At 50.7% G+C, this 24,429-nt stretch overlaps 4 protein-coding genes across 9 annotated transcripts; 2 read left to right on the top strand and 2 right to left on the bottom strand.

Moving 5' to 3' along the window:
• Positions 1–320: 320 nt before the first annotated feature.
• Positions 321–2,321, bottom strand: SIT1 (signaling threshold regulating transmembrane adaptor 1). The gene is made up of 5 exons (XM_046023008.1): positions 2,134–2,321; positions 1,880–2,015; positions 1,738–1,796; positions 1,559–1,620; positions 321–1,467 (listed from the first exon to the last, which is right to left on the bottom strand). Exons 1-5 carry the CDS (start codon positions 2,180–2,182, stop codon positions 1,234–1,236), a joined length of 540 nt encoding a protein of 179 aa, XP_045878964.1. The 5' UTR covers positions 2,183–2,321; the 3' UTR covers positions 321–1,233.
• A 3,362-nt stretch (positions 2,322–5,683) lies between these two features.
• Positions 5,684–8,200, top strand: CCDC107 (coiled-coil domain containing 107). 2 transcript variants are annotated; one of them, XM_046022723.1, is made up of 6 exons: positions 5,684–5,845; positions 5,936–6,087; positions 7,422–7,482; positions 7,575–7,665; positions 7,761–7,873; positions 7,955–8,200. In XM_046022723.1, exons 1-6 carry the CDS (start codon positions 5,740–5,742, stop codon positions 8,167–8,169), a joined length of 738 nt encoding a protein of 245 aa, XP_045878679.1. In that variant the 5' UTR covers positions 5,684–5,739; the 3' UTR covers positions 8,170–8,200. The 2 variants fall into 2 exon arrangements, with proteins under 2 accessions (XP_045878679.1, XP_045878677.1); XM_046022721.1 differs by having other exon boundaries at positions 5,933–6,087.
• A 715-nt stretch (positions 8,201–8,915) lies between these two features.
• ARHGEF39 (Rho guanine nucleotide exchange factor 39) lies at positions 8,916–12,420 on the bottom strand. Of its 2 annotated transcripts, none has more exons than XM_046022720.1 (9): positions 12,111–12,420; positions 11,818–11,912; positions 11,432–11,552; positions 11,061–11,179; positions 10,382–10,452; positions 10,000–10,128; positions 9,596–9,825; positions 9,258–9,346; positions 8,916–9,102 (listed from the first exon to the last, which is right to left on the bottom strand). In XM_046022720.1, exons 1-9 carry the CDS (start codon positions 12,246–12,248, stop codon positions 9,090–9,092), a joined length of 1,005 nt encoding a protein of 334 aa, XP_045878676.1. In that variant the 5' UTR covers positions 12,249–12,420; the 3' UTR covers positions 8,916–9,089. The 2 variants fall into 2 exon arrangements, with proteins under 2 accessions (XP_045878676.1, XP_045878675.1); XM_046022719.1 differs by having other exon boundaries at positions 8,916–9,105; positions 12,111–12,419.
• Positions 12,421–16,359: 3,939 nt separating this feature from the next.
• CA9 (carbonic anhydrase 9) lies at positions 16,360–24,188 on the top strand. Of its 4 annotated transcripts, none has more exons than XM_046022714.1 (11): positions 16,360–18,617; positions 19,377–19,463; positions 19,734–19,904; positions 20,070–20,212; positions 20,288–20,380; positions 21,409–21,475; positions 22,527–22,735; positions 22,944–23,088; positions 23,249–23,275; positions 23,701–23,782; positions 23,891–24,188. In XM_046022714.1, the coding sequence occupies exons 1-11, from the start codon at positions 18,233–18,235 to the stop codon at positions 23,955–23,957; spliced, it is 1,476 nt and encodes a 491-aa protein (XP_045878670.1). In that variant the 5' UTR covers positions 16,360–18,232; the 3' UTR covers positions 23,958–24,188. The 4 variants fall into 4 exon arrangements, with proteins under 4 accessions (XP_045878670.1, XP_045878672.1, XP_045878671.1 ...); XM_046022716.1 differs by having other exon boundaries at positions 16,365–18,617; positions 19,434–19,463; XM_046022715.1 differs by having other exon boundaries at positions 16,367–18,617; positions 22,578–22,735.
• Positions 24,189–24,429: the final 241 nt, after the last annotated feature.

The following is a 24,429-nucleotide window of genomic DNA, read 5'->3' as shown; positions in this document are numbered from 1 at the left end:
CCGCATCCGGTGCCGGCCCCCAAAGCCACCTTCCCTCCCACACAGCCTCAGCTGCCTCTTCCTACCGCGACCGGCGCCTCTGCTGGGGGAGGCCCAAGTTGAGGTCCACGGAGGCGGATCTGGCATTTGGGTTATTCTGTGTGTGTGTAGAGGGTCTGCCTTATTGGGACCACCAGGTAAGGCTCAGGAGCATGGTTCCCTATTCTGGTTTTCTCTGGGACTGTGAGTGGGAAGGAGAGATGTTTGGAAGTAGAAGCCTGGCTTCCACTATCTTCTGGCCCTGAAACCTCAGAAAGGTCTGTTAGTTAAGCCAGACTTACCTCTACAGAAGCCATAGGGTGAGGTGGTGTAGACTTGAGGTTGTGGCTGGTGGCAGCACAGTCATAGAGGCCACAGGGAGAATGGGTCAGGAGCTGGGGAGCTTGCAACACCAGGTGATGGGAGTGGGGTGGCTCAGAGTGCAAATTCTAACGATGATCTAGCAGCAGCAAGTACAGCTTGAGCTGGGCTCCAGCCTCCACCCCTAGCACTCACCCTGGCAGTGTTGATGCCACTGACGCTCTTGGTCCATCTTCCCCAGCAAGGTGCCCCCAGAAGTGCTCTGTACAGAGAGCAAAGCTCACAACCCTACCATGTAGTGCCTGTTGCAGGTCTAAAGCCTCTAGATAAAAATCTAAACACTTTCTGAGAAATTTTATTTGAAAACTTGGGGACATAACAGAGGCAGCAGGATGTGGGCTGGTATTCTCCAGCCAGGGTTCTCAGATAAGAAGCCAGGCTTGGGTTCCTCAGGTTGCTAGGTTCCAGGATCCCTCCAGACTATGGGGTCCCAAGGAGAATACCCACCCTTCTCCTCTCAGGCGGTTACCCCCTCCACCACTGCCCACTTCCTGTATCTGAGCTGACACCGAACTATAGACTTTAAGGGAGCCGGAACAGAGAGGATCTGGTTAAAATCCACAAGGAGGGGAAGTGAGTAACTTGGGAGCTTGGGGCCTTAGGGGGATAGATAGTTTCCTCCATCCCCAAGAAATCAGGGACTTACTCGTTCCCCTGAAGTGTCTCCCTCACAGCTTAGAGGGGAAGTTTTGGGAAACACCCTCCTGTGACCGGACATTGGGGGGTGTCTTTGGGGGGTGGGTGGGAAACAGTCATGCTGGGGCAGGGTAGCAGTAACCCCTGCAGCAGAGGAGGCCGGGGTGATGATCATCCCACTCTGCCAGCTCCTCCATCTCAGCTGGGTGCAGGCTGGCTATTGGCATAGGCCTGGTCTGGGAAAGAAGCCCGTGCCCTGCGGGTCTGGGCACACACTGAGGCGTACAGCTCCGGCTCGGGGCCTGAGGCCTGGGGCTTTGGCTCAGAATCCAGCACCACCTCTGAGTACTTGATGGGGGTTCCGGGGCTGGGGAGATGGCCCTGAGAAGGTCGCAACTGCAGGCTGGTATAGCACATCACTTTCTCTGTAGCCTGGAGATGTAAGGCTGTTAGAAGTTCACTGGACCCTTGGAAAAGCCCTCGCTTCCTTCCCTCCCCTCTTCCTCAGCCACAGCTGACTCACCGTGACGGGGTCTCTAGGAGCTGGATCTTGCTGGTCTGGCCCGGGTTCTTGAGACAGCCGACCTGGGATAGGGAACAATGGTAATCTGGTCACTTTTTGTTCTACCTCCTGCCATCCCTCATCCCACCCACCCAGGACGTGCATGGCCTTGGTGCCCCTCCCCTTAGCCAGCTCCCTACCAGTCTGAAGATAAGGCAGGTTCCCATAGAGGGGGACTTCTTCCACAGATCCTCCAGAGCTGCAAGACAGAGATGAGGGGATGAGGGGACATCTGGGTAAGGGGGAAACTCTCAGTCACCTATCTCTGTTGTCCCTACTCACCGTCCCTGTCCCGGATGGCTTCTGTTCCGGCCACTAGTCCATCGGAACAAGTGCGCAGCCAGTGAGATGAGAAGCAGCAGCGTAACAGCCCCTAAGAGGGCCCACAATCCCCAGGCCTGGGTCACAGTGGGGATTCCTGTGGACGCCAGGGTATGGGGGGTGTTACTGCCCAGCCCAGCACAGCCCTCCACGTCCCAGAGGTGGGACAAGGGGCCATGTGACCCCTCCCCCTCCCCCTGCCCCGCCCAGCTCACCGGGCACTAGCAGTTCTGTGACTTCTGTGCAATTGGCACCTCTGCTCATGACTGCTGACCTGGGAGCTGAGTCTGCAATCCCCGCGCTGAGGGGTCAGCCTGGCTTATGGCCTGATTGCTGCTACAGGCCCCTTTACTCTCAGCCCTCCCCGGGCCTGGCCCCCACAGTTCATCCCCAATACTGCTGGTGGCAGAGTCACTGGTTTCCGGGGAGGAAAGGGGAGGGGAGGGATGAGTGAAAGAACAAAGACGCCGCCCTGTGCCTGCACCTGCGCCACCCAGCATCTCCCAAGCTTCCGCCCCCACCCCTCGCGGCCCTATACCTTCTTTGGCCAGAGAAGAGAAGCAGGCCTGCGATTTCTGTGCCACTGTGCAGGTGAGCCCATGAAGACTCCCAGGAGACAACGTAGCATGGGGCAGGACCAACAAGACAAGGAAGCCAGGCCTTAGGACAGAGATTCCTTTCTGCCACAGGGTGTCTGCCTTTTCTCTCCCACTCTGAGACCCGTGAGAGAGAATATATTCCTCACTGAGCATACTACCAAGAGGAATGAGACGGGGGAGGCCTCCTAGTACCTAAAATCCCATCACACCCTAAGGCTGAGTATAGGAGATAAGATGACCATTGTCATTATTACTGGTATAATAGTTTAGGGCATAGAGGAAACTTATATTCTCTCACTCCCGACCCACTTTATCCAAACTGTCCCCAAAACCGTCAGTCTCAAAAGTTAGTTGAATCAAAGAAACCTCTACCCCAGGACATCCTGGAAACTGAGCCATGTCTACACACTTGTTCCCTCCAGGAAGTGGAGCACCTGCGCTGCCCAATACAGCCCAATGGGCTGCTATGGATGTGGAAGAAGGATTTCAATTTCGTTAGGCCAGAGGTCAGTGATATGTCTGGCAATAGTGGACCCAAATTCCCTAAAGGCAACCATCAGTCAAGGGTCACTTATTGTATTATAACTGGCCTGAACCACTTGTTTACATTGACTATGCCAGCTGGCTTAGGGTCAAAGTTTGGACTACATGGCTCTGCAACCAGGCTGCCTCTAGATCAGTTAGACTACGGTAACTCCTGTGAGTGTGGGTCTCTCCTCCCGGCCCTGCGCCCTCCATTTCTGGAAGAACAAGAAGATATACTCCTAGTTCATTCATTTATTTAGCACACATATACCTCATTCATTTGTCACCTGTGCCTATTGTTTGCTTATGTGCCAAGCTTTGGAGATAAAGATGTGAGTGGGAAATGGTTTCTTTCCTCAAAGGGCTCTTGATCTAATTAGGAGACGACCCAGTGTGTCCCAGACAATTAAAAGGCAACATGAAACATGGGAACTGTCCAGGTCTGCCTGAGGTCCTGGAGGTGAAAGGAAGGGCTGGGGGATGGGGGGTGATATGTGGTAACTGATAGGGAGACAGGCAGAAAGCTCTGGAATCTCTGACTTGCTTCTGACCTGGTGAACTTACTTAACCTTACTGAACCTTTGTTTCTTCATTCTTTGTTTTTTAATTTTTTTTTAATATTTATCTATTTGAGAGGGAGAGAGAGAGTATGAGCAAGGGAAGGAGCAGAGGGAGAGGGAGAAGCAGACTTCCATCTAGCACGGAGCCTGAACAGGGACTCATTCTTTAAAAGACTTTAATTAGGGGCTCCTGGGTGGCTCAATCAGTTAAATGTCTGCCTTCAGCTCAACTCATGATCTGTGGGTCCTGGAATCCAGCTCCGGGTCCGGCTCCTTGCTGAGCAGGAAGTCTGCTTCTCTTTGCCCTCCCCACTGCTTGTGCTGTCTCTCACTCTCAAATAAATAAAATATTTTTTTTTTAAAAGAGCTTAATTATATTTACCTGTTGGGTTGTATTTCATTCAACAAGGATTCATTGAGTGTCTGCTAGCGCCCGGTGCTGTGCTAAGTTGTAGGAATAAAATTGTAAAGAAAAAGAAAAATGGCCTCTGCTCTCCTGCAATTTGCAGTCTAGTGGTATTTTCTTTTTATAATTAATTTTAATGGATTAATTGATTTTAATTAACTGATTTCAAAGAACCAAAATGGGTTTTATCCAGCTTTATTGAGATATAACTGACATATGATGGTGGCTGAAAGAAAGTACAATAGCTGCATTAATGAATAAATTCGAAGTTAAGGATTCTGAATGAAGGAAACACACCTGAGATCTGAAGGGTGTTTAGACGTTAACTGTACAGAAAGGAAATAGCAGTGGAAGGTGCCGAAGAGAGTTCTAATTTTAAGGGCCTGGCTTGTAGCAGCTGCTCAAATTAAAATCACTGGTAGGTAGGCACAGTTCTTTCTTTCTTTCTTTTTTTTTTTTTTTTAAGATTTTATTTATTTGACAGATCACAAGTAGGCAGAGAGGCCGGTTGGGGGGGGAGGGGTAGGCTCCTAGCTCAGCTGAGAGCCCCATGCGGGGTTTGATCCCTGAGATCATGACCTGAACTGAAGGCAGAGGCTTAACCAACTGAGCCCCCCAGGCGGGCCCAGTATGCATAGTTCCAAGGACTTTCCTTGGATTATCCCACTTAATCATCGTAACAACTCCGTAAGGTACAGATAGTGTATTAGCATTATCTCCATTCCTCCGAGTGGAGACTGAGGCACAGAGCGAAATTAAGTAACTTGCCCAAAGTCATTTAGCTTTCGAGTAGCGGAGGCAGGTTCTAGGCCAATCAGTCCATAGTCTACTGTGTGCCGTGCTACACATGAATGGTGGCTATTAGAAACATTTGCCGATTGAAGAGGGTTGGGGTAGAGGAGGCCACTGTAGGAAGAGGAAACTGCAAAAACAAAGAAACCCCAACCGATGTGATACGTGCAGCGCGTTAGGTCATAGGCGAAAATGACTCAGAGGTGAATTAGTCCACTCGCGGGCTCCATTCTTGAGCCGCAAACAGTAACCCAAACAGAGACCCTCCGCAGGGGAGGGTCTATTAGTCCCACTTCTAAAAGTCAGCCGCGCTGAGAATAAGCCCCGTGTGGTTGGTGCGCACAGGCGCGCGCACTGCCTGCGTAACTAGAAAGGCTGACGGACGACGCCCCCGCAGCACGCCACTCAGCTTCCCCGCAGCACTCGGGATCGCTTCTCAGCGGACGTTACAGTGCAAAGCAGGGAAAGTCAACGTGCACGCGCACGCGGCACTCTCTGCCAAAGGGTCCGGGGACTTTCCCCTAGGCATGAATAAGGAACAAGTCCTTCGTCTGTAGCCTAGGGAACAGGCCTTCAGCACGAACTGCCCATATTACCCACGACCATTCTTTTAAGGTTCGCGTTTCTAAACATTTTTTGATTAGGGTGAATAGGTTGAGAGCATGAGAAATAAAATCCATTTTCCAGAATAATCTTATAAGATTGTAGTCTCCTAGGAGCATTCTGGCTAATAGAATTCCTAAATAGACGAGAAATGAATTCATTTGGGAAAGTTGGGCCAAGGTCCTATGCTAATAAGCGTGCCCCGCCCACACACTAAGTGGGCGTGACCTCCCAGCGTGTCCCTGTACGCGACCCTCGCGCCGCCCCTCTTGCGCATGCGCAGCGGTACTCCCGGTCAACTCTGGCGCCTCCGGGGCCTTCATTCTGTGGCCTGCAATGGCGGGGTCATTTCCGTTTGCGGGTTTACTGGGGTTGCTACTTGTGTCTGCACTGCCCGGGGTCCTCGGAGACCGCCCCAGCCCCGACCTCCGGGCACACCCAGGTATCAGCGAGGGCTTCTGGAGGGAGGCTAAGACTGCCCATGGGTCCCCAGGCCCCGGCTCTACTGACCCACCTCTGCCGTCCTCAGCAGGGGACCATGCCCAGGTCGGCCCTGAGGCCACGGAACCCCGGCGACGGTCGCCGCCCAAGGACCAGCGAGAGCGGCCCCGGGCGGGAGCTCTGCCTTTGGGGGCGCTGTACACCGCAGCTGTCGTGGCTTTTGTGCTGTACAAGTGTTTGCAGGTGCGGGACGACGAGGGGTGGGGATGTCCCGGGCCTGAATCTCCCATAGGGGCGCTATGGTACCATGAACAAGACACTTCTTTCCGTCAGTTTGTAAAACGAAGACGGTAGTTCCTTGGCTTTCCAACACTAGAGGGTTATTTTGAGCATCCAGCGAGGTAGCAGATGTGAAGGGTTCTTGGTAAATTGTAAATAAATAATGACCACCACTTTTAATTCTCCCAACAGTCCAATGAAGAGATTAAGTCATTTGCTCAAAGTCACGAAGAGCTGGTAGTAACTGGGATTTGAACCCAGCAAGTATGTGTCCATACTACGGAAGTGTGACTGCTAGTAAAATTCCAGTCTTGGCACAAAGTGTTGGTTGCTGGTAGCCACAATATGGAAGGCCCTAGTCTCATGTTCTTCTTAGAAAGGAGGCCCTGAAATGTACAATGACAGTACATTTTAGTGTATGGAAATGGTTGGAATGGAAAATAATACCTTCCAAGGCTCTATCCTCAAACCTGGCCTGATTACTTATTTGCATCAGGAAGCAGAACCCTGAACCAATTTAGAGGGGATATGACATTAAAAGGGATAGCTAGTCATGATTCCAAATAGACTTGACAGGTTATGATGAGGGACTATGATGATGAAGTTTAAAGAGAATCAATAATAAATTATATGTGTGGACTCAAGTACTATCTGGAAGAAACATATAACTTAGCAGCAGTTTATTAGTTGAATAATAAAGTTCAGTCGTGTGTTGTGAAACCCACTTCCCCAGGCAATGCTAGGAGCAAGGTATTGCATCTCATCTTCTGATCAGAACACTCGGGAGAATTTTATTCTCTTCAGGGAACTACTTCTAAGAACACTATGTGCCCAGTGGAGCAACCAGAGAAGATCATATCAAATAAACAGCAACTGAGTAAAACTAGGGATATTAAACCAGAGAAGACATGGGGAAGGGGAGTGGGCAAGGACCATTGTCTTCAAATTCCTGAGTGGCTATCATGTTGAAAAGACATGGTTTTGGAAGGCAACATGGAAAGAAGATACATAAAGGAAAGTTTTTGGTTTTATAAACTAACAACCAGAGCTTTATCAAACTGGAGAGAGATGCTCATTCCTGGGAGTGTTTCATTAGACTGAATGACCCCGTGTGGGGGCATACAGACATGTTGCTTCACAACCCAGGTGAGGAGCTAGACTAGGTGTGATTATGATTCTCTAAAGTAAAATCTCCATGGCTTTCTTGACTTCAAATTATCCTTCTCCTCTCATGCTTTGGAGACGGAGGTGATGGAAAGCTTGTTCATGCAGACTAGCCCTCTCTTCTATTTCATCAGGGGAAAGATGAGGCTGCAGTTCTCCAGGAGGAGGAAGGCAAGAAGGAATCATCACAGTCAGGTGGGTTTTGCACAAGCCTGCATTTGGTAGGGGATTATGGGACCACAGAAGATACAAATAACCATTGCTCTCCTTTTCTCCTTTACCCCCAGAGCAACAGCTGGCCCAGTTGACACAACAGCTGGCCCAGACAGAGCAACACCTGAACAATCTGATGGCCCAGCTGGACCCCCTTTTTGAGCGGTAAGAAGAGCAGCGACCCTGTGGCCAGGGGCGCTTTGTGATAGGTGGAAGAGGTGGCGACAGATCGGCTAGCCTCTGAGTGGATATTTCTACAGTGTGACTACCCTGGCTGGAGCCCAGCAAGAGCTTCTGAATATGAAACTTCGGACCATCCACCAGCTGTTACAAGACAGCAAGCCAAACAAGGGTGTGGATGTTCCAGAACCAGGTAAAGGGTTGGGTGGTGTGAGTCTTGTGGAGGTGGAGACAGTCTCTGAGATAGGAATATCCCTGATCTTTCCCCTCACAGAGGCCAGCCTACCCTTTCCTGAGGACTTATGTATAGAGGAGGAGGAGGCGGAGGCTGGTGACAGTCAGGCCTGGGAGGAGCCCCTGCACTGGAGCACAGAGACGAGAAACCTAGCTACTCCTTGGGAAGTGGAGCAGGGGCTAAGGAGAAGATGCAGCAAGGCTGTGGGAAGGGCTGCAGTCACAGCCCCCGCCGCAAGGAAAAATGACAGCTGAAGGTTTAGTAAAACAAAGTCTGTGCTTGTGACTGGACACTCCTGTGTGCTTTTTCTATTCTAGCTGGTCCTACACACACCCATACTAGGTGCCCAAGAACAACTGGGCCTTCCTGAAAAGCTTCCCTTATTAGGATAAAAAGAGGCCACCTTCCAGTGTGAGAGCGGAGAGAGGGAGCTCCAGCTCTTTCCCTTGTATTCCTGAGGCCACCGGCAGGGCAGCCTTCAGGGCACAAACACCTCTCTTTCCCTTATTGCAGAGCCGAGACAGAAAGGCCTTTCCAAAAAGGGGAAGAAAAAAAAAAGGTTTACTAAAATGCAGTGGGAAAATAAATTACAGAAATTGTATTCAACATAAAAACATCCACGTTTACAAAGCTGCAGTCTTGATAAACAACCACCCAGGGACCCTGCACTGAGCTTAATCAGTCCTAAATCCCCTCATCTGCATTGGAGGAGCTGGTTCAGCAGAGCTTCACCAGGGTGGGACTTGGTTTCCTGATTCTTTTTTTTTTTTTTTTTTTTTTTTTAAAGATTTTATTTTTTTTATTTATTTGACAGAGAGAGAGAGATCACAAGCAGGCAGAGAGGCAGGCAGAGAGAGAGGCAGGCAGAGAGAGAGGAGGAAGCAGGCTCCCTGCCGAGCGGAGAGCCCGATGCGGGGCTCGATCCCAGGACCCTGAGATCATGACCTGAGCCGAAGGCAGAGGCTTTAACCCACTGAGCCACCCAGGCGCCCCTGGTTTCCTGATTCTTAAGGGCTCGTCAGATGAGCTGGCACGGCTTGGTCCCAAGCAAACCCGAAATGACCCTTCTCCAACCGTGAAGGGTTCTGTGTTTTGTTTGGTTAGTACTGAAGATATCTTTGTACTCCTGACTTTGACTTGTCTCTCAACTATCCTGGGTTCTGGAATTAAGATTCTAGTTCTTCTGGCTGCTGTGGAGAGAAGACAGTCAGTTCAGGCACTGGCATGAGTACTCTCTTCAGACAAAATCACCCATGGCCTTGGGGGTGGGGCAGCCCAGTAGGTGTCAGACGTGAGACAGGATTAGAACTGCTCACTCCCGGCCTCATCACAGCAGTCTTACCTGATGGCCACAGTCAAACTGTGGTGCCAGTGCAACAGCTCCTCCTGGTCTGTGCACATAAGCAGTAGCTTCTCGTGGGGAAAGGACAGCTAGGGAGAAATCACCACTTAGTGCAGGGCTCAGAAAGGTCCAGGCTAAAGCTGAAGGCCTTGCTGTTTCCATGGAGGTAATTCAGGGCTGAGGTGAGAACTAGGGATGAACCCCAACCCCTCCCATCTCAATGCAGGTGGCTTAGTTCCTCTGAGGGGGGCCTAGGCCAAGGGGATAAATAGTACATAGGCGTTTGAGGTCTGTTTTGAGCCTCTCCTACCGAACTAGGGCTCCCGCCCATAACTTACGCTGAGCAGTCCACCACAGGGGCCTCCTGAGTGGCCAAAGACTCTGTGGAGTTGACACTGGGCCATGGGGTAGAGGGCGCGGCAGGCGAAGGTGCCACTCTGCAGCAGGTGTAGTGCGGGTCGAGGTTTGGCCATGAGGAGCACATCGGAGAAGAGGAAGAACATTCGGGGCCGGGGCTCCCCATGGGGAGGCACTACCAATAGCCAGCCCTGTCGTAGGAACCAGCGACCTGGGGGGGTGAGAGAGCTGTTTTTCTGGTGCAGCTCCAGGACCATGGTCCGTGGGAGCAGAAGGGGAGGCTAAGGAAATGGGGCATATGTGCTGGCAATACAGAAAAAGGGTCATAAAAGGGGAGTTTGAGGATTGGGGATGGGGGGGCACAGAGGAGCGGAGTGGGCAGTACCTGAGGTAAGCCCCTTTGCCTGGCGGCCACTGAGCAAAGCCTGAACACGCCGGAGGTGCTGGTCATTCTTCTGTTTCTGACCAATGCTGTAGACTCTCTGGGCGGTCTCACTTATCAGCCGGGCAGCCCCTGGAACAACATCCCCCACCCCACTCCCAGTACAGCTTTGACTTTGGGTGACTGATGGTGAGGAAAGGCTATTCTGGGGGGACTAAGGTGAGGGTCTAACCTCTGGGAGAGCAGGCAGGGCAACAGGCCCGTTGTGTACATGTCAGTGGAAGATAGGGACATACCAGACATTGTTAGAGAGGAGAACCAGAAAGGCAGAACCAGAACAGGACAGGCAGCCTCCTGCCTGTGTTTCAGAGGAGCAAGAACATACGTGTGAGCTGTTGCTGGTCAGGGCTGTTGGGACCTGTGTTTTCAGCCAAAGCCACAACAAGATTCTCATACCTGGAATTAGACAGCTGGAAGTCCACAAGGGGAAGTAGAGCTGGGCAGAATTCCTTCTGCCTGACCTACAGATCGCTCCCGACACACACTTTAGTTGCAAGGCCAGGAAAGACCTGCTTCTCATGGTTGCGTCCCTCTCCTTCATCTGGGACTCAGGACCTGGGCTCACCCCACAGGGCCCTCTGCTTCCATCTTCCCACACTGAAGAGTCAGGAGCAGATTGACCATGATTTGGGAGTCTAGTTCCCAAGATGAAAATTAATCCATCCAAGGAGGATGCTAGAGACAACTGACTATATGCTCTTAACATCCCAAGAACAGAAATCTAAGGTAGGCAAACCTCTCATCTCAACAGACTATTCCAGATACCTTGCTTCTATTACAGGTCCCCTCACTTCAGTGCAGACTTCCACATTCCTAGCTAAGGGCCTGAGCTGCCGACCCCAGCTACTCCAGTGGGTTCACATTTACTCTCGAAAGAGGTTTTTAAGAGTGGTTTGTCCCAGGAGAGAGGCAATGGGACAGAAGCCATAAACCCCACAAAGCTGAGAGCAGCGATCATACAGACCCAGAAAAGAGGTTGGCTGAGTCCAGGTGAGTTTACTCACTGCTGGAGCCTCTGCAGAGGTAGAGGGAGCAGGTCCTGAAGATGAAGGCTCCCAAACTCAGGGCGGCCTTCCTGAAGTCGCACAAACCTCCGGAAACGTTTGTTTTTCTTTAGTTGCTCCTGGAGTGATAGGGAAAGGATTGGCAGCAGGGAGAGAAGCCACTCTTTATATTGTATTCATCTGTGTACACACCCCCCAACCCTCTGTAAGCTGTGTGCTCCTGAGAGAAGCCCTACAGTGAACTTTGGAGAGATGGGGGACACCTAGGGGCTTTAGAAATGTAGGAACTGTATGAGTGAAGTTTGGAGCTCCAGAGGAAGAGGCAATGTATGGGGCAAGAGGGGAAGAACTTGAGATTATCTTCGGGTTACCTGCAGGGTGGTCCGGGACCTCTCTGCGTTGGCAGCAAATTGGGTGTAGAGCTCCAGGTGGGGGCAGAAACTCTCCAGCCCCTGTCCCCAGTGCCCTCCTTCGAGGTAGGGAAGCAGCTCTCTGCGTGGGTGAGGATAGTAAAAGAGCAGTCCAACAACTACTCAGGCACCACCTCATTGAATTTTCATAACCTTGCCCTGGAGGTAGTGGTATTATCCCATTTTACAGATGGAAGGTGGGGCAGGTAAGGCACTGGGCCAAGACCACAGGTGAGGTAACTGGCAGACTCCATATATGAACTTGGGTCTCCCCCGACTCCAAGCTTCGTGCAGTGCCAGAGGCTAGGGCCCTCCCTCTTCTCTTTCCCCTCGCCCCTTCTACTCACTGACTGGCGCCGTAAATGAGCTCCCAGGGCCCAAACAGGGCCTGACGCTCTGCTGGTCGCAGGGTGCCCTTGGCTCTAAGAATCCCCACGAAGTACTGCGGAAGGAGAGTACGGGTATAAAATCTGCCGGAAGAGGAGGCTAATGCCAAGCCGCTGCTAGAAACTAGAATGCCTGAGCTCCCTAAATGCAGGCGGACGGCCAAGACCCACTATACTGGGGGTCACCAACTTCGCAGAGACCCTCCCATACCCTAGGGTCCCCGCCCCATAAGGGAAGGCGTGCGCGGCCGCACCGTGGCCACCAGCCCCAGCTGTTCCTGGTAGCGCCGCTCGGTTTCCAGCAGCTCCCGGGCAGTGCAGGCGCGTTTCCGCTCCCAACGGGCACGCTGCTCTTGAACTGTGCACGGTCCGCTGGCGCCCCATCTCTCCATGCCAGGCTGAGGGGTCGGTTCTTCCAGCCGCAGCCCGCCAGAGATTCAAATCCCAACCGCTCCGGGGGCGGGGCCGGAGAGAGGAGTGCGCCCCCTGGCGCCGGGAGGCTACGCGCAGGACGGAGCATGCGCGGCGGCCCGCCGAAAGGCCTTGAGTCTCTGCGGTTAAGGCCTTGACCTACCGCCAGAGCGCGGCGCTGCAGGTGCGAGAAGCCAGCAGAGGCAGCGTTGAGTGGGGCAGGTGGGTGGCCCTCCTCTGGACTGGCGCTAAGTTGGGGCCGTAGTCTGGACCTTGGAAAGCAGACATCAGCGGGACCTCAGTGTCCTCTCTGTAAAATTAGGAAGGGGGCAATAATTACCGTACGTATTCTCTCCTGGGCCTGTGCCAGATCTGGGGTCCAGTCGTCCCCAGTGCCTTCACTACTAGGAAACCTCAGGGGTCACAAGGTTTGAAATGTTTTGGCCCTTGGACAAAAGTTTATAGGTTTTAAGTTACTAACTCGTTTTTCCCTTTCATACTGATCCTGACAGCCCATTAGCTCCTGATCAGCAAATGTCAATAACTAACGTGGTGGTCAGAATTGCTGTAATTCTGGCCAAAGGCTCAAGCTTGTAGTTGATTAGTCTGTGCTACCCCGTCAAAGATAAAATGGACCAGATTTTCCTTACTTCGTTAGGTCTTTCGAGAAATTGGCAGTAGCCCTAGAGGGTAAATTGGCAGAGCCATTTTGCCAGTATGTACGAGAAGTCTTAAAATGTGCTTACTCTTATCACCTAGCAGTTCCATTTTTAGGAATGCACCCTAAAGAAACAGATATGTGAGGGGCACCTGGGTGGCTCAGTGGATTAAGCCGCTGCCTTCGGCTCAGGTCATGATCTCAGGGTCCTGGGATCGAGCCCCGCATCGGGCTCTCTGCTCCGCAGGGAGCCTGCTTCCTCCTCTCTCTCTCTCTCTCTCTCTGCCTGCCTCTCTACCTACTTGTGATCTCTCTCTCTGTCAAATAAATAAATAAAATCTTTAAAAAAAAAAAAAAAAAAAAAAAAAAGAAACAGATATGTGAACAAAAATACGTATACCAGAACGGGTGGTACAGTGTTGTTTGTAACAATATAAAATTGGAAGCCTTCTAAATGTCCAGTGGTAGAGAATTGGCTAGGAATATTATGGTACAGCTATTTGAAGGAATAATATGAAAGCATTAAAAATGTAAAAAACCTATCAATATGGAAAAACACGCAGAATATATTGCCAAGACCAAAAAAACCAGGCTAACAAAGCTGTTTGTACAATATGATCCCATTTATGTATAGCATATATAGGACTGGAAGGATAAGCAATCAAGAGGTAGTTGTGGTTGTTTTCTCTGAGTGATGGGATTGAAGTTAATACACTCCACAGATTTTTTTTAAGCACCTAATCTGTGTCAGGCACTGGATTGCTGAGGTTAAAGGGGTGAATGGGACAAAAAAGGTGATTTTTAAAATTCTCTTAATGTTTTTCTCCTTTTTGCAAGTTTTCTCCTGGAGCATGCAAGCATTACATTTTATTTATTTATTTGACAAAGCACAGGTAGGGGGAGCGGCAGGCAGAGGGAGAGGGACAAGCAGGGGAGCCTGATGCAGGGCTTAATGCCAGGACCCTGGGATCATGACCTGAGCCAAAGGCAGATGCTTAAATGACTGAGCCATCCAGGTGCCCTGCATGCATTACTTTTTAACCAGAAAAAAAATACTATTAAAGACCAAAATGTTAAGAAATATTCAGACCCTGCATTCTTCCCACTGTGGAACCCTAGGAATTTGGAACCCAAGACAAAAACCAGAGTTCTGTTAGGGTTTTGAGGTCCCCTCTGGCTCACTGACATTCTAAGAATTCTAAGGAGAAATGTGGACTTAGATCAGGGGAAAACAACTTGCAGGGTTGGATGGCGGAAAGAGAAAGTTTGGGTCAGACTGTACCTTGGACTCAAGGAAACTGATGATACCATATAGGTGAGGACTAGTTACACACTCTTCAGTGAATGTGGGACAGTCCACACTAGGAGTTCATGGCAAAATGGGACAGATAATCCCACAGTAATCTATATTACTATGAGTCTCTTCTGCAGCCCTGGGATGAGCAGAAACATGGCCCTAAATGTCTGAAGGCACAGACCCTAATGACCAAAGACTTGGCCATAAACACCACAGAGAGGCCATGCACAGGCAGGTGGTGCCCCAGTCAGTTGGTCATGAGTACACCATGTCCCAACCTGGGAAAGGTCCCAGAGTCAGACTCTGGGAGCTCGAACCTGTTTTAGAGTTTGGCAGTCTCCCAGCTGCAAAGGCATGATCCAGGGTCAGAGTCTATACTCCCCACCCAGACCAGAGACACAGTCACACACAGAAACAGCGCTTAAGAAAGAGACAGCAGCATGGAGAATGGCATTTGGAAAATTAAAAGGCTGAAACAGAGAGAGACCTGCACATAGACACAGATCTAGGCTCTGAAACATTGACTAAAAGCAGCTGAGATGGCAGGGAGGCAGGTGGACATAGAGAGCGCTGCAGAGAAGTGTACTAGGAAATCTTGACAGAGACCTAAAAAGGAAAACGATGGAAATATGAAGAACATTTGGAAAGAGGGAAAATGAAGTAAAGCTGGGATGGGTCTTGGAGAAAGATCTCCACACATACAGACTCCAGACCCCAGTAAGCATGGCGCTTCTGTCTACTGTGGCTGCCCATGACCTCTTCCACCTCAACTAGACTTGTCATTACTACATTCTGTCTTGTCCAAGTCCTTCCAGTTCGATACTAGCATGTACCCTCCATGTGTCAGTGTCTAACCAAGGTGCTGACATCACAGCCGACCCAGACAATAAGCTGACCTTCCACATTGCACACTGGATCAGATTTCCATGGATGGCTCTTAATTTGGCTCCAGAAATAGCAACCTGGATTGTTAGGCTGCCTCCCTCCTTGGAGGACAGCAATTGTTCAGCTCTGTGCAAGTTTTGTATATGTGCTGCCGAAGCGAGCACTGTGCAAGTTTTGGTATACAGTGTGACAGTTAATCTGACAAGGCAGATAATTTGGGGTGCTGTAAAATGTGACGTCATGCTCTTGAAACAGTTGTGGTTTGGCAAACACAAGTCATCCGACAATGAACTCCCTGAGGGCAGGGAAGCCATCTTAGTTGATTTGGTTTTCCTCAAGTCCTGGCAAGGTGATATGCAGAGAGAAAAATGCTATATAATGGTTGGTGAATAAAAGACTTAATCAAGGGGCACCTGGGTGGCTCAGTTGGTTAAGCGGCTGCCTTCGGCTCAGGTCATGATTCCAGGGTCCTGGGATTGAGCCCCGCATGGGGCTCCCTGGAAGCAGGAGAGCCTGCTTCTCTCTCTCTCCCTCTGCCTGCTGTTCTGCTTACTTGTGCTCTCTCTCTGTCAAATAAATAAATAAATTTAAAAAAAAAAGAAAAGAAAAGACTTAATCAAATACTGGACCCTGCCCTTATGGAACTCAATGCTATTAGAGCAGATAAAATGTCATAAATCACCATAATATAAGTTGGATGGTGGGCAAGGTTATTAATAAGGGCAGGCAAAGAACTGTGGTGGTTCAGAGGCACCAGAAATCTCTTCCTATGGAAGAGAGTGGAGGAGGTGGCCTTTGGGCTAAGTCTTGAATCATAGGAGGGACTTAGACAGTAGAGACAGTAAAACTATTTTACAGGGTAGTGGGTACAGAAGTACTGATTCATGACAGTGGAAGCTGGCTGGGCCTCTGCTGTGCCAGGCATTACCTCTTTATTATTATTATCATCATCATTATTATTATTATTAAATATTTTATTTATTCATTTGACAGAGAGATCACAAGTAGGCAGAGGCAGGTGGAGAGAGAGGGGGAAGCAGGCTCCCTGCTGAGTAGAGAGCCCGATGCAGGGCTCGATCCCAGGACCCTGAGATCGTGACCTGAGCCGAAGGCAGAGGCTTTAACCCACTGAGCCACCCAGGCGCCCCTATTTTTTTTTTTTTAAGATTTTATTTATTTATTTGACAGAGAGAGATCACAAGTAGGCAGAGAGGCAGGCAGAGAGAGAGAGGAGGAAGCAGGCTCCCTGCCGAGCAGAGAGCCCAGTGTGGGACTTGATCCCAGGACCCTGAGATCATGACCTGAGCTGAAGGCAGAGGCTTTAACCCACAGAACCTCCCAGGTGCCCTAGGTATTACCTCTTTAGATAAGAGATCAATAGAGTCCCCAGAGAAGAGGGAGGTAAAAGGAGCGCCCTGAAGCTAGGAGCTAGTTCTCAACAGGATTAGAAATATTTCAACATATTTCTCTAATGCATACAATCATACTGGTGCATATCTATTGAATTTAGCCCCAGATAGGAACTTCCTGAGATGGCCTTATTCTCTTTTGGCTTGTTGAAGCTGTGGGGACCTTAACAGAATGTGAGCTACAGAACAGTAGAGGTGGTTCTCTAGTTCAGTGCTGCATCCCTAGGGGAGGCTCAATGTTTCTCAAATGAACAGGCATACTGGGAACCCCAAGTCCATTCTTAGGGTCCTTTCAGTCTTCATCTCCTTGTACCTGCTCTCCCCCTCAAATCCATGCTCCACACCAGCGCTCAACACAACCTAATATGAGAATTGGATTCTGTCATTCTCCTGCACAAGATACTTGATGCCTTTCCTTTGCACAAAATACCATTCTCCCCATTGTTTTTAGCAATTGAAGTGCTACTTCTCCAAAATCCAGATCAGATTTTGCCTACTTCTGTATTACTTTCTTTTTTATTATTTTTTTTTCTGTATTACTTTCTAAGGCAGAATTAATCTCTCTCCACTGAATATTGTGCCCTCACTCACTAGACAGTGAGCTCCTTAGGACAGGGATTGTGTCTTATTCATTTCTGTACATTTAGTCCATAGTCCAGTGCTGGACATAGTAGATGCTAAATAAATATTTGTTAAATATAAGAGTGAATGGTATTCCCAGAAGTGAGAACTAGACGAATAAAGGTGGTCAGAGGTCTGAGGGGAAATATGAATGTTTTAATTTGGCTGGAGTATGAGGGAGAATAGGAGGAGATAAAATGGAAAGGATTCTTGGGTAAGATTTTGAAGGATTTGAAAGTCAACTAGAGGAAGAAGATGGGAAGATGGAAGCCAATAAAGGTTTTTGAGCAGATGTAAAATATGATGAAAAATAAATTTATTGTAAAGTCATCACAGTCCCTCTCCTACATATACTGTTTTCCCTTTAAAGATTTATTTACTTATTTGACAGAGACACACTAAGAGAGGGAACACAAGCAGAGGGAGTGGGAGAGGGAGAAGCGGGCTTCCCGCCGAGCAGGGAGCCTGATGTGGGGCTCCATGTGGGGCTCAATCCCAGGACCCTGGGATCATGACCTGAGCTGAAGGCAGACACTTAAGGACTCAGTCACTCAGGCGCCCCACTCAGATTTGCCTCCCACCTACCTATCTGTCCACCTGCTCCCAGGGTTCCCCAGCAGCTTGTTCCTACCCTTTTATCTGCTCCCTGGCTAGGCCAGGGATATATACATGGGCTGCTTCCCCTCTCAGCCAGAGGCTGTGGGGGCCCCAACTCCCTGTCTTTCCCCTTCTCTGCCTGGGCCTGGGAAGCAGGCCAGGGTTAGCTGAGGCTGGCTGGTGAGAAGCTGGGCGGTGCCAGGGGGAGCCTGTGTAGTGCCAGGTGGTGCCTTGGATTCCAGGCTAAGCCTGTGACCCCGATAACCTCCTGCCTGTGCACATACCTGCCCCTCGCACCCCCCCCCCATTCAGGCTTTGGTATCGGGGAGGGGGCACAGGGCCAGGCAGACCCACAGGACTTTGGCTCCATCTCTACAAAAGGGCCCTCTGTGAGTCAGCCTGCTCCCCTCCAGGCTTGCTCCTCCCCCATCCAGCTCCTGTTTCCTATGCACGTACAGCCCGTACACACCGTGTCTGGGACACCCCACAGTCAGCCACATGGCTCCCCTGTGCCCCAGACCCTGGCTCCCTCTGTTGATCCCAGCCCCTTCTCCGGGCCCTGCTCTGCAACTGCTGCTTGCACTGCTGCTCCTGGTGCCTGCCCATCCCCAGAGCCTGTCCCATATACAGGGGACGCCTGGGTTGGGAGGAGATTCATCTGGGGAAGATGATCAGCTGGACGGGGAAAACCTACCCAGTGAAGAGGACCTACCCAGAGAGGAGGACCCACCCGGAGAGGAGGACCCACCTGGAGAGCAGGACCCATCTGGAATGAAGACTGAACCAGGAAAAGAGGACTCTCTGAAGTTAGAGGATCTGCCTACTGTTGAGGCACCCAGGAACCCCCAACGCTCCCAGAATAATGACTACAGGCACAACAAAGGTAAGCGGTCATCAGCCCTCCAAATCTAGACTCCAGGAGGTTTGTCCTTCCCACACTAAACCCCAGCCCAGGCAGGGATTATTCAGAGAGGGAATGGAGTCTGCACTCAGACAGTAGCCTTTCCCATCCCCAGGGGATCTCATGCTGCTAGACCCTTCCCCCTTTCAGAGCTAGAAGGGGATGAATGGGGAGACAAAAAACACAGAGGGAGCAAGGTGAGCAGGAAGAGATGAGAAAGAAAAAAGGGGAGGTTGGAGAGGAGAAAGATGCAGAATGCGGAAAGAGAGAAGACAGGTGGGGAGAAGTAGGAATATGAGGGAAGACAAGAGAAAGGATGGCAGGGGTGGTTGGGAAGCAGAGGAGGAGCCAGAGGGCTTGTAGAGATCACCTCATCTTCAGTCTACAGATGAAAAAATTGAGACCTGGGAAGAGGGAATAGCAAGTAGGGGAACCTGGTATTTTGACTCGGAAACCAGGAACCTTGGGAAGGGAGTTGGAGACAAGGAGAAAGGGAAGAGGGTCTATTGATTTGGGCCTGGGGACTGAGGTCCCCCACCTAATTTACAAAGACACCGGTTGCAAAGTGGTATCTCTGAGACCAGTAGGATCTTTGGTCTACCAAGCTATGGTGTTACGTTTGGTTGCAATCTGTTGTGCTTTTTATCTGGCCACGTTAGGCATTGTGGTTACCTGCTATGACCCTGTAAGGCATCTGAGTTGGAGAACCCCCACTAGTAAGGGGGATCCATCTCTTTCTAGCCGCTGGGGAGGGACTGGGCTTGAAGACCGGCTTTTCATTCTTCTCCATTGATGCAGGGGATGACCACAGTCATTGGCGCTATGGAGGTGAGACACCTACCCCCTGAACACCCAGCCTAGGCACTCGGCTCTGCTGATCTGACCCCCCAGCCATCCCGAACTCTGATCTTGGGTGTCCCACCCACTGCATCCATGTCTGACAGTCCCCAACGCGCGGCCTGCTCCCTGTTTCTGTCCACATCCCTGATTTCTATTTCCGGCCCCATGCTTTCTCACTCCACCCCCTCACTTTTTCTACCCCGCTTTCCTATTTCTGATCTTGTCACCAGACTGCAGGTCCACACTCTCTCACTCTAGGCGACCCGCCCTGGCCCCAGGTGTCCCCAGCCTGCGCAGGCCGCTTCCAGTCGCCGGTAGACATCCGCCCAGAGCTCGCCGCATTCTGCCGGGCTCTGCAACCCCCGGAACTCCTGGGCTTTGAGCTCCCGAAACTCCCAGAACTGCGCCTGCGCAACAATGGCCACACGGGTGAGGGAGGGGTCTCGCTGCGGAGCCTCGGGGAGGAGGCGGGGAGGGTAACTGCGGTTCAGGGCCGGGTCCAGAGCCGAGGGCCCGCCAGGCGGGTGCTTGGGATTTAGGCTGGCCCTTCCGGGTAAGTTGGTCCTCCCGGCTCACCTGCCTCTTCCCTCGCAGTGCAGCTGACTCTGCCTCCGGGGCTGGAGATGGCCCTGGGTCCCGGGCGGGAGTACCGGGCCCTGCAGTTGCATCTGCACTGGGGGGCTGCGGGTCGCCCGGGCTCTGAGCACACGGTTGACGGCCACCGTTTCCCAGCCGAGGTGAGCGCGCAGCGGAGAGGCGAAGGGGGGCGCTTGGCCGGGGGTCTTGCCCACTTCTACGCTGTTTCTCTCCAGATCCATGTGGTTCACCTCAGCACTGCATTTGCCAAAGTTGATGAGGCCTTGGGGCGCCCCGGGGGGCTGGCCGTGTTGGCCGCCTTTCTGCAGGTACACCCCTGGACACCCCTATCCCCTGCTTCCCCACGCCCCAGGGCTCACTGTAGCTTGACCCCAGAGATCCCATCCTAGCACACTCACCCTGGCACCTGGCCGTGCTCATTCACTCATTAATTCATTCGACACGCCCTGTAGGCCAGGCGCAGTGCCACAAAAAGGATTCCGAAAACCGTGGCTCCGCCTACAGCCGGTGGGGGAGGCCAATACAAAGGGCACAGACTGGGTAAAAGAGGTGGTCAGAGAAAGCCTCACAGAGGTCAAACTTGAAGCCTTAAGTAGTGGAAAAGAAAAGATGTTCCATGCAGAGCCAACAGTGTATGTGGAGTAAGAATATAACCCACTCAGGGAATGGCTGTGGAACGGGGTGGGGGCGGGGGGAACGCCAGGAAGAGTAATTTCTTGAATACTCCTGTAACCTGTAATTTCCATTTTGTGTAATGCAGTGAAGTCTAGAGAAGTATTTAGTGACATCTTTGGACCTGTATAGATCCAGGCTACATACACAGTGATTAGAAGAGGCTAGTAAATGGAGAGATGGTGAGATACCTTCTAGGCTCTGTCACTGCCTTACTGACTCTTTAATGCCAGCCTCAACAGCACAAAGTTCAGAGAAGTGCCTCTGAGATAGCATGTCCTTGCTCCAAAGGCAAACACATGAATTATTCAGGTGAATGTAGAGGAAATGTGAATGCAAATGTTATTATGGTTTTCTGTGGGGAGACCATGAGTGTGTATGTGGACGTAGGATCAGTGAGACCGGAAAAGATAGTAGGACCCAGGTCACTGGAGGCTTCCTATCCTAGGAAAGTGCCCCACCTTCTCCTCCAACTTACCATTGAAAATCAGTCCACCAAGCAGGTAGATTCGTTTGCAAATAAAAGTAAATGCACTGAGTAGTAATACACAAGATTTTGTGTTCTCCCAGCATTCTCAGAGTATGGGAAGCCCACCTCACCTTCAGGCCTCCAGCCATGGCCTTGGATACCTGTAAAATCCTGTCTTGAACTGTCATTTCCCAGGAGGGTCCAGAAGAAAACAGTGCCTATGAGCAGTTGCTGTCACATTTGGAAGAGGTCACTGAGGAAGGTCAGTTTGTTGGTTTGGCCACTACCCTCAATACCCTTGTTCATAAAGAACTGTCCTTGGAGAGCCTCAGGCGTGAGGATGGAGATGGGCTCCCTCCCACAGGCAGGGAACCAACGTGTGAACTGACTGTGAGCTTGACAATAATTACAAAGCTGAGCAGAGGCCCACAGGCTTTATGGCTAAAAACCAAAATAAACAGACAAAAACCTCACCCCACCTCCCCCAAAACCAAAACTCCACAAAACCCCAAATCAAAACAAAAACCAAAAGAAGACACAAAACAAGCCCCCCACCCCCCCGCAAAAAAAAGCATTTGGAACTTCAGAGGTTGAGTCCAGAGAGCTAAAATTTTCCTGAAAATTCTCTATTTCTCCTCCATAAGCATGAAATATTTTAAATCTGTACTTTGGTTGGAAATCTTTGCCTTCTCAGTCACTCTAAGTAATTTTAAACCTCACTACTGGAACTTAACATTTTACCAAACTAGAGAGAACTGTGCTTTTTTGTGTGTGTTTTGTGTCTTTTTTATGGTTTCAAATGTTTATATTTATTTACAAGTTACTCTCTGCTCATTTCCCCCCGCCCTTTTAAAAAAATTTTATTTATTTATTTGACACACAGAGAGAGATCACAAGTAGGCAGAGAGGCAGGCAGAGGGGGTGGAGTGGAGGGAGGTGGAAGCAGTCTCCCTGATGAGCAGAGAGCCTGATGTGTGTGTGGGGGGGTGTTTCTGACCCTAAGACATGACCTGAGCCTAAAGCAGAAGCTTAACCCACTGAGCCACCCAGGCACCCCCTCATTTTCCCTTTTGATTAATTTTGGGTTTAAATCTGTAGTCCAGCATGTTATCATATCATGCAGAATAAGAGTGAAGACTCAGGGAGGACCTCGGGAGCACTTCTTTCACTCTGTGAGGCCCCACAGACTTTTTACCTTATTCTGAGTTAGGTCTTGTGCTGAGTTATGGGAAGGGACACAGTTAAGAAGTGGTCTCAGGAAGTTGCATCTGCTTGGCTTCTGGGAGGTGAAACTGTATCCCTACACTCCAAAGCTTTGGAGGGAAGCAGTCCAGGTGGGATTCCGGCACAGGTCCTCTCCACAGACTCAGAGACTTGGGTCCCTGGCCTGGATGTATCTGCGCTGCTGCCCTCTGACCTCAGCCGCTACTTCCGCTATGAGGGGTCTCTAACCACACCCCCCTGCGCCCAGGGGGTCATCTGGACTGTGTTCAACCAGACAGTGAGGCTGAGTGCGAAGCAGGTGGGGCTGGGGCATGGTGGTGACATAGGGGATGTGGGGGAAAGGGGTGTAGGGATGAGATCAAGGTGGATAAAGAGATGAAGCAACCATATGGGGGACGAGGGGGACAGAGGGGGTGAAGCCCTGAGTGCTGGCAGTGAGTAGGCCTATGACCATTTCATTTTCTGGTCATGAGCCTACCCCCACCGCTGTCTCCTGACTTCCCTAGCTCCACACCCTCTCTGGCTCCCTGTGGGGACCTGATGACTCTCGGCTACAGCTGAACTATCGTGCGCCACAGCCTTTGAATGGGCGAATAATCGAGGCCTCCTTCCTCGCTGAAACAGAGAACAGCCCCAGGAGTGTTGAGCCAGGTGCAGCTTTGTGGTGACCCATAGTGCCATGCCCCCTGCCCCGCCCCCCCCCTCCCCCCATCCCAGGTCCGTCATCCTCCCATGTGTCTTCATTTGTGCCTGTGTCTGTCACTGGCAGTCACAGACCCTGGTTCTAATGTGCCCCCCTTTTCCTCTTCAGTTCACCTGAATTCCTGCCTTGCTGCTGGTGAGTCTGTGCCCCATCTCTGGCCCCTGACCCTTTGGCATCATTCAGCCTCAGGAGCTAGGACCACCTCTACCCCTTCTCCTTTTCTGCAGAACAGACCTCCAGCTCCAATTAGATAGAGTGTCAGATCAAGGGAGAGGGGGTTCCACTGTCCCCAGGGCAAAAGTTAATTAGAATGAAGCTACAGAAATCTCCTAGCATCATCCTCCTCAAACAACCTCTTTTACTTTGCTTTTAGGTAAGAAAAAGAGGTGCTTATCTTATTCTTTCTTGTGTATCCACCCCCATTCCTCTATGGGCCTCTTCTGGATTCTGACACTCAGGGCAGCTGGAGAACCTGGCGGGCAGGGTGGGGGATACACTGAAGCAGGCTGAGGGAATCCTACAGACTCATCACCCTGAGGCAGCCTCTCCTCTCCCTCCAGGTGACATCCTGGCCCTGGTTTTTGGCCTCCTCTTTGCAGTCACATGCATCGCCTTCCTTGTGCAAATGAGAAGGCAGCAAAGGTATACCTGCCCACTTCCTGACACCCCTCTTCCTCAGGCCCACTTCCCTGGATGAGTCCAGAAGTTTCATGCACATTGGAATTTTCTGATTGGGCTTTTGTGTTGTAGACTCCGAAGTGGGACCAAAGGGAATGTTAGCTACCACCCAGCAGAGGTCACGGAGACTGTTGCCTAGAGGCCTTGGAACTTGGAGAATGTGCAGAGAAGCCAGCCAGAAGAATCTGAGGGGGAGCTGGAGAGTTTGTCCTGTCCTACCCTTTATACCACTTTCTTTTTAAGGTCTAAATATTTTTTTAAAATAAATGTTGGGGCGCCTGGGTGGCTCAGTGGATTAAGCCGCTGCCTTCGGCTCAGGTCATGATCTCAGGGTCCTGGGATCGAGCCTCGCATCGGGCTCTCTGCTCCGCAGGGAGCCTGCTTCCTCCTCTCTCTCTGCCTGCCTCTCTGCCTACTTGTGATCTCTCTCTCTGTCAAATAAATAAATAAAATCTTTAAAAAATAATAATAAAATAAAATAAATGTTAATAAAATATATGGAAGGTAGCTCTGTTCCCCAAATCAGGAGGATGGTGTATTTATTTCCTATCGCTGCCCTTAAAAATCACCACAAACTTAATGGTAATGCAAATGTATGCTCTTAAGTTCTG

Source organism: Meles meles, chromosome 11 (assembly GCF_922984935.1).
Source record: "Meles meles chromosome 11, mMelMel3.1 paternal haplotype, whole genome shotgun sequence".
Lineage (NCBI taxonomy): Eukaryota > Metazoa > Chordata > Mammalia > Carnivora > Mustelidae > Meles > Meles meles.
The sequence above is the reverse complement of the archived record's forward strand: the minus strand, read 5'-3'. Positions and strand labels throughout refer to the sequence as shown.

Coding starts and splice junctions, on each gene's coding strand:
- SIT1 (XM_046023008.1), bottom strand. CDS start 2,182: ATGAGCAGAGGTGCCAATTGCACAGAAGTCACAGAACTGCTAGTGCCC. Junction 1,621..1,737: donor CCTGCCTTATCTTCAGACTG/GTAGGGAGCTGG, acceptor TCCCTATCCCAG/GTCGGCTGTCTCAAGAACCC. Junction 1,468..1,558: donor CTCCTAGAGACCCCGTCACG/GTGAGTCAGCTG, acceptor TTACATCTCCAG/GCTACAGAGAAAGTGATGTG.
- CCDC107 (XM_046022721.1), top strand. CDS start 5,740: ATGGCGGGGTCATTTCCGTTTGCGGGTTTACTGGGGTTGCTACTTGTG. Junction 5,846..5,932: donor CGACCTCCGGGCACACCCAG/GTATCAGCGAGG, acceptor TGCCGTCCTCAG/CAGGGGACCATGCCCAGGTC. Junction 7,874..7,954: donor TGTGGATGTTCCAGAACCAG/GTAAAGGGTTGG, acceptor TTCCCCTCACAG/AGGCCAGCCTACCCTTTCCT.
- ARHGEF39 (XM_046022719.1), bottom strand. CDS start 12,248: ATGGAGAGATGGGGCGCCAGCGGACCGTGCACAGTTCAAGAGCAGCGT. Junction 11,913..12,110: donor AGCTGGGGCTGGTGGCCACG/GTGCGGCCGCGC, acceptor CTCCTTCCGCAG/TACTTCGTGGGGATTCTTAG. Junction 11,180..11,431: donor GGTCCCGGACCACCCTGCAG/GTAACCCGAAGA, acceptor CTATCACTCCAG/GAGCAACTAAAGAAAAACAA.
- CA9 (XM_046022714.1), top strand. CDS start 18,233: ATGGCTCCCCTGTGCCCCAGACCCTGGCTCCCTCTGTTGATCCCAGCC. Junction 22,736..22,943: donor TGAGGCTGAGTGCGAAGCAG/GTGGGGCTGGGG, acceptor TGACTTCCCTAG/CTCCACACCCTCTCTGGCTC. Junction 23,783..23,890: donor CAAATGAGAAGGCAGCAAAG/GTATACCTGCCC, acceptor TTTGTGTTGTAG/ACTCCGAAGTGGGACCAAAG.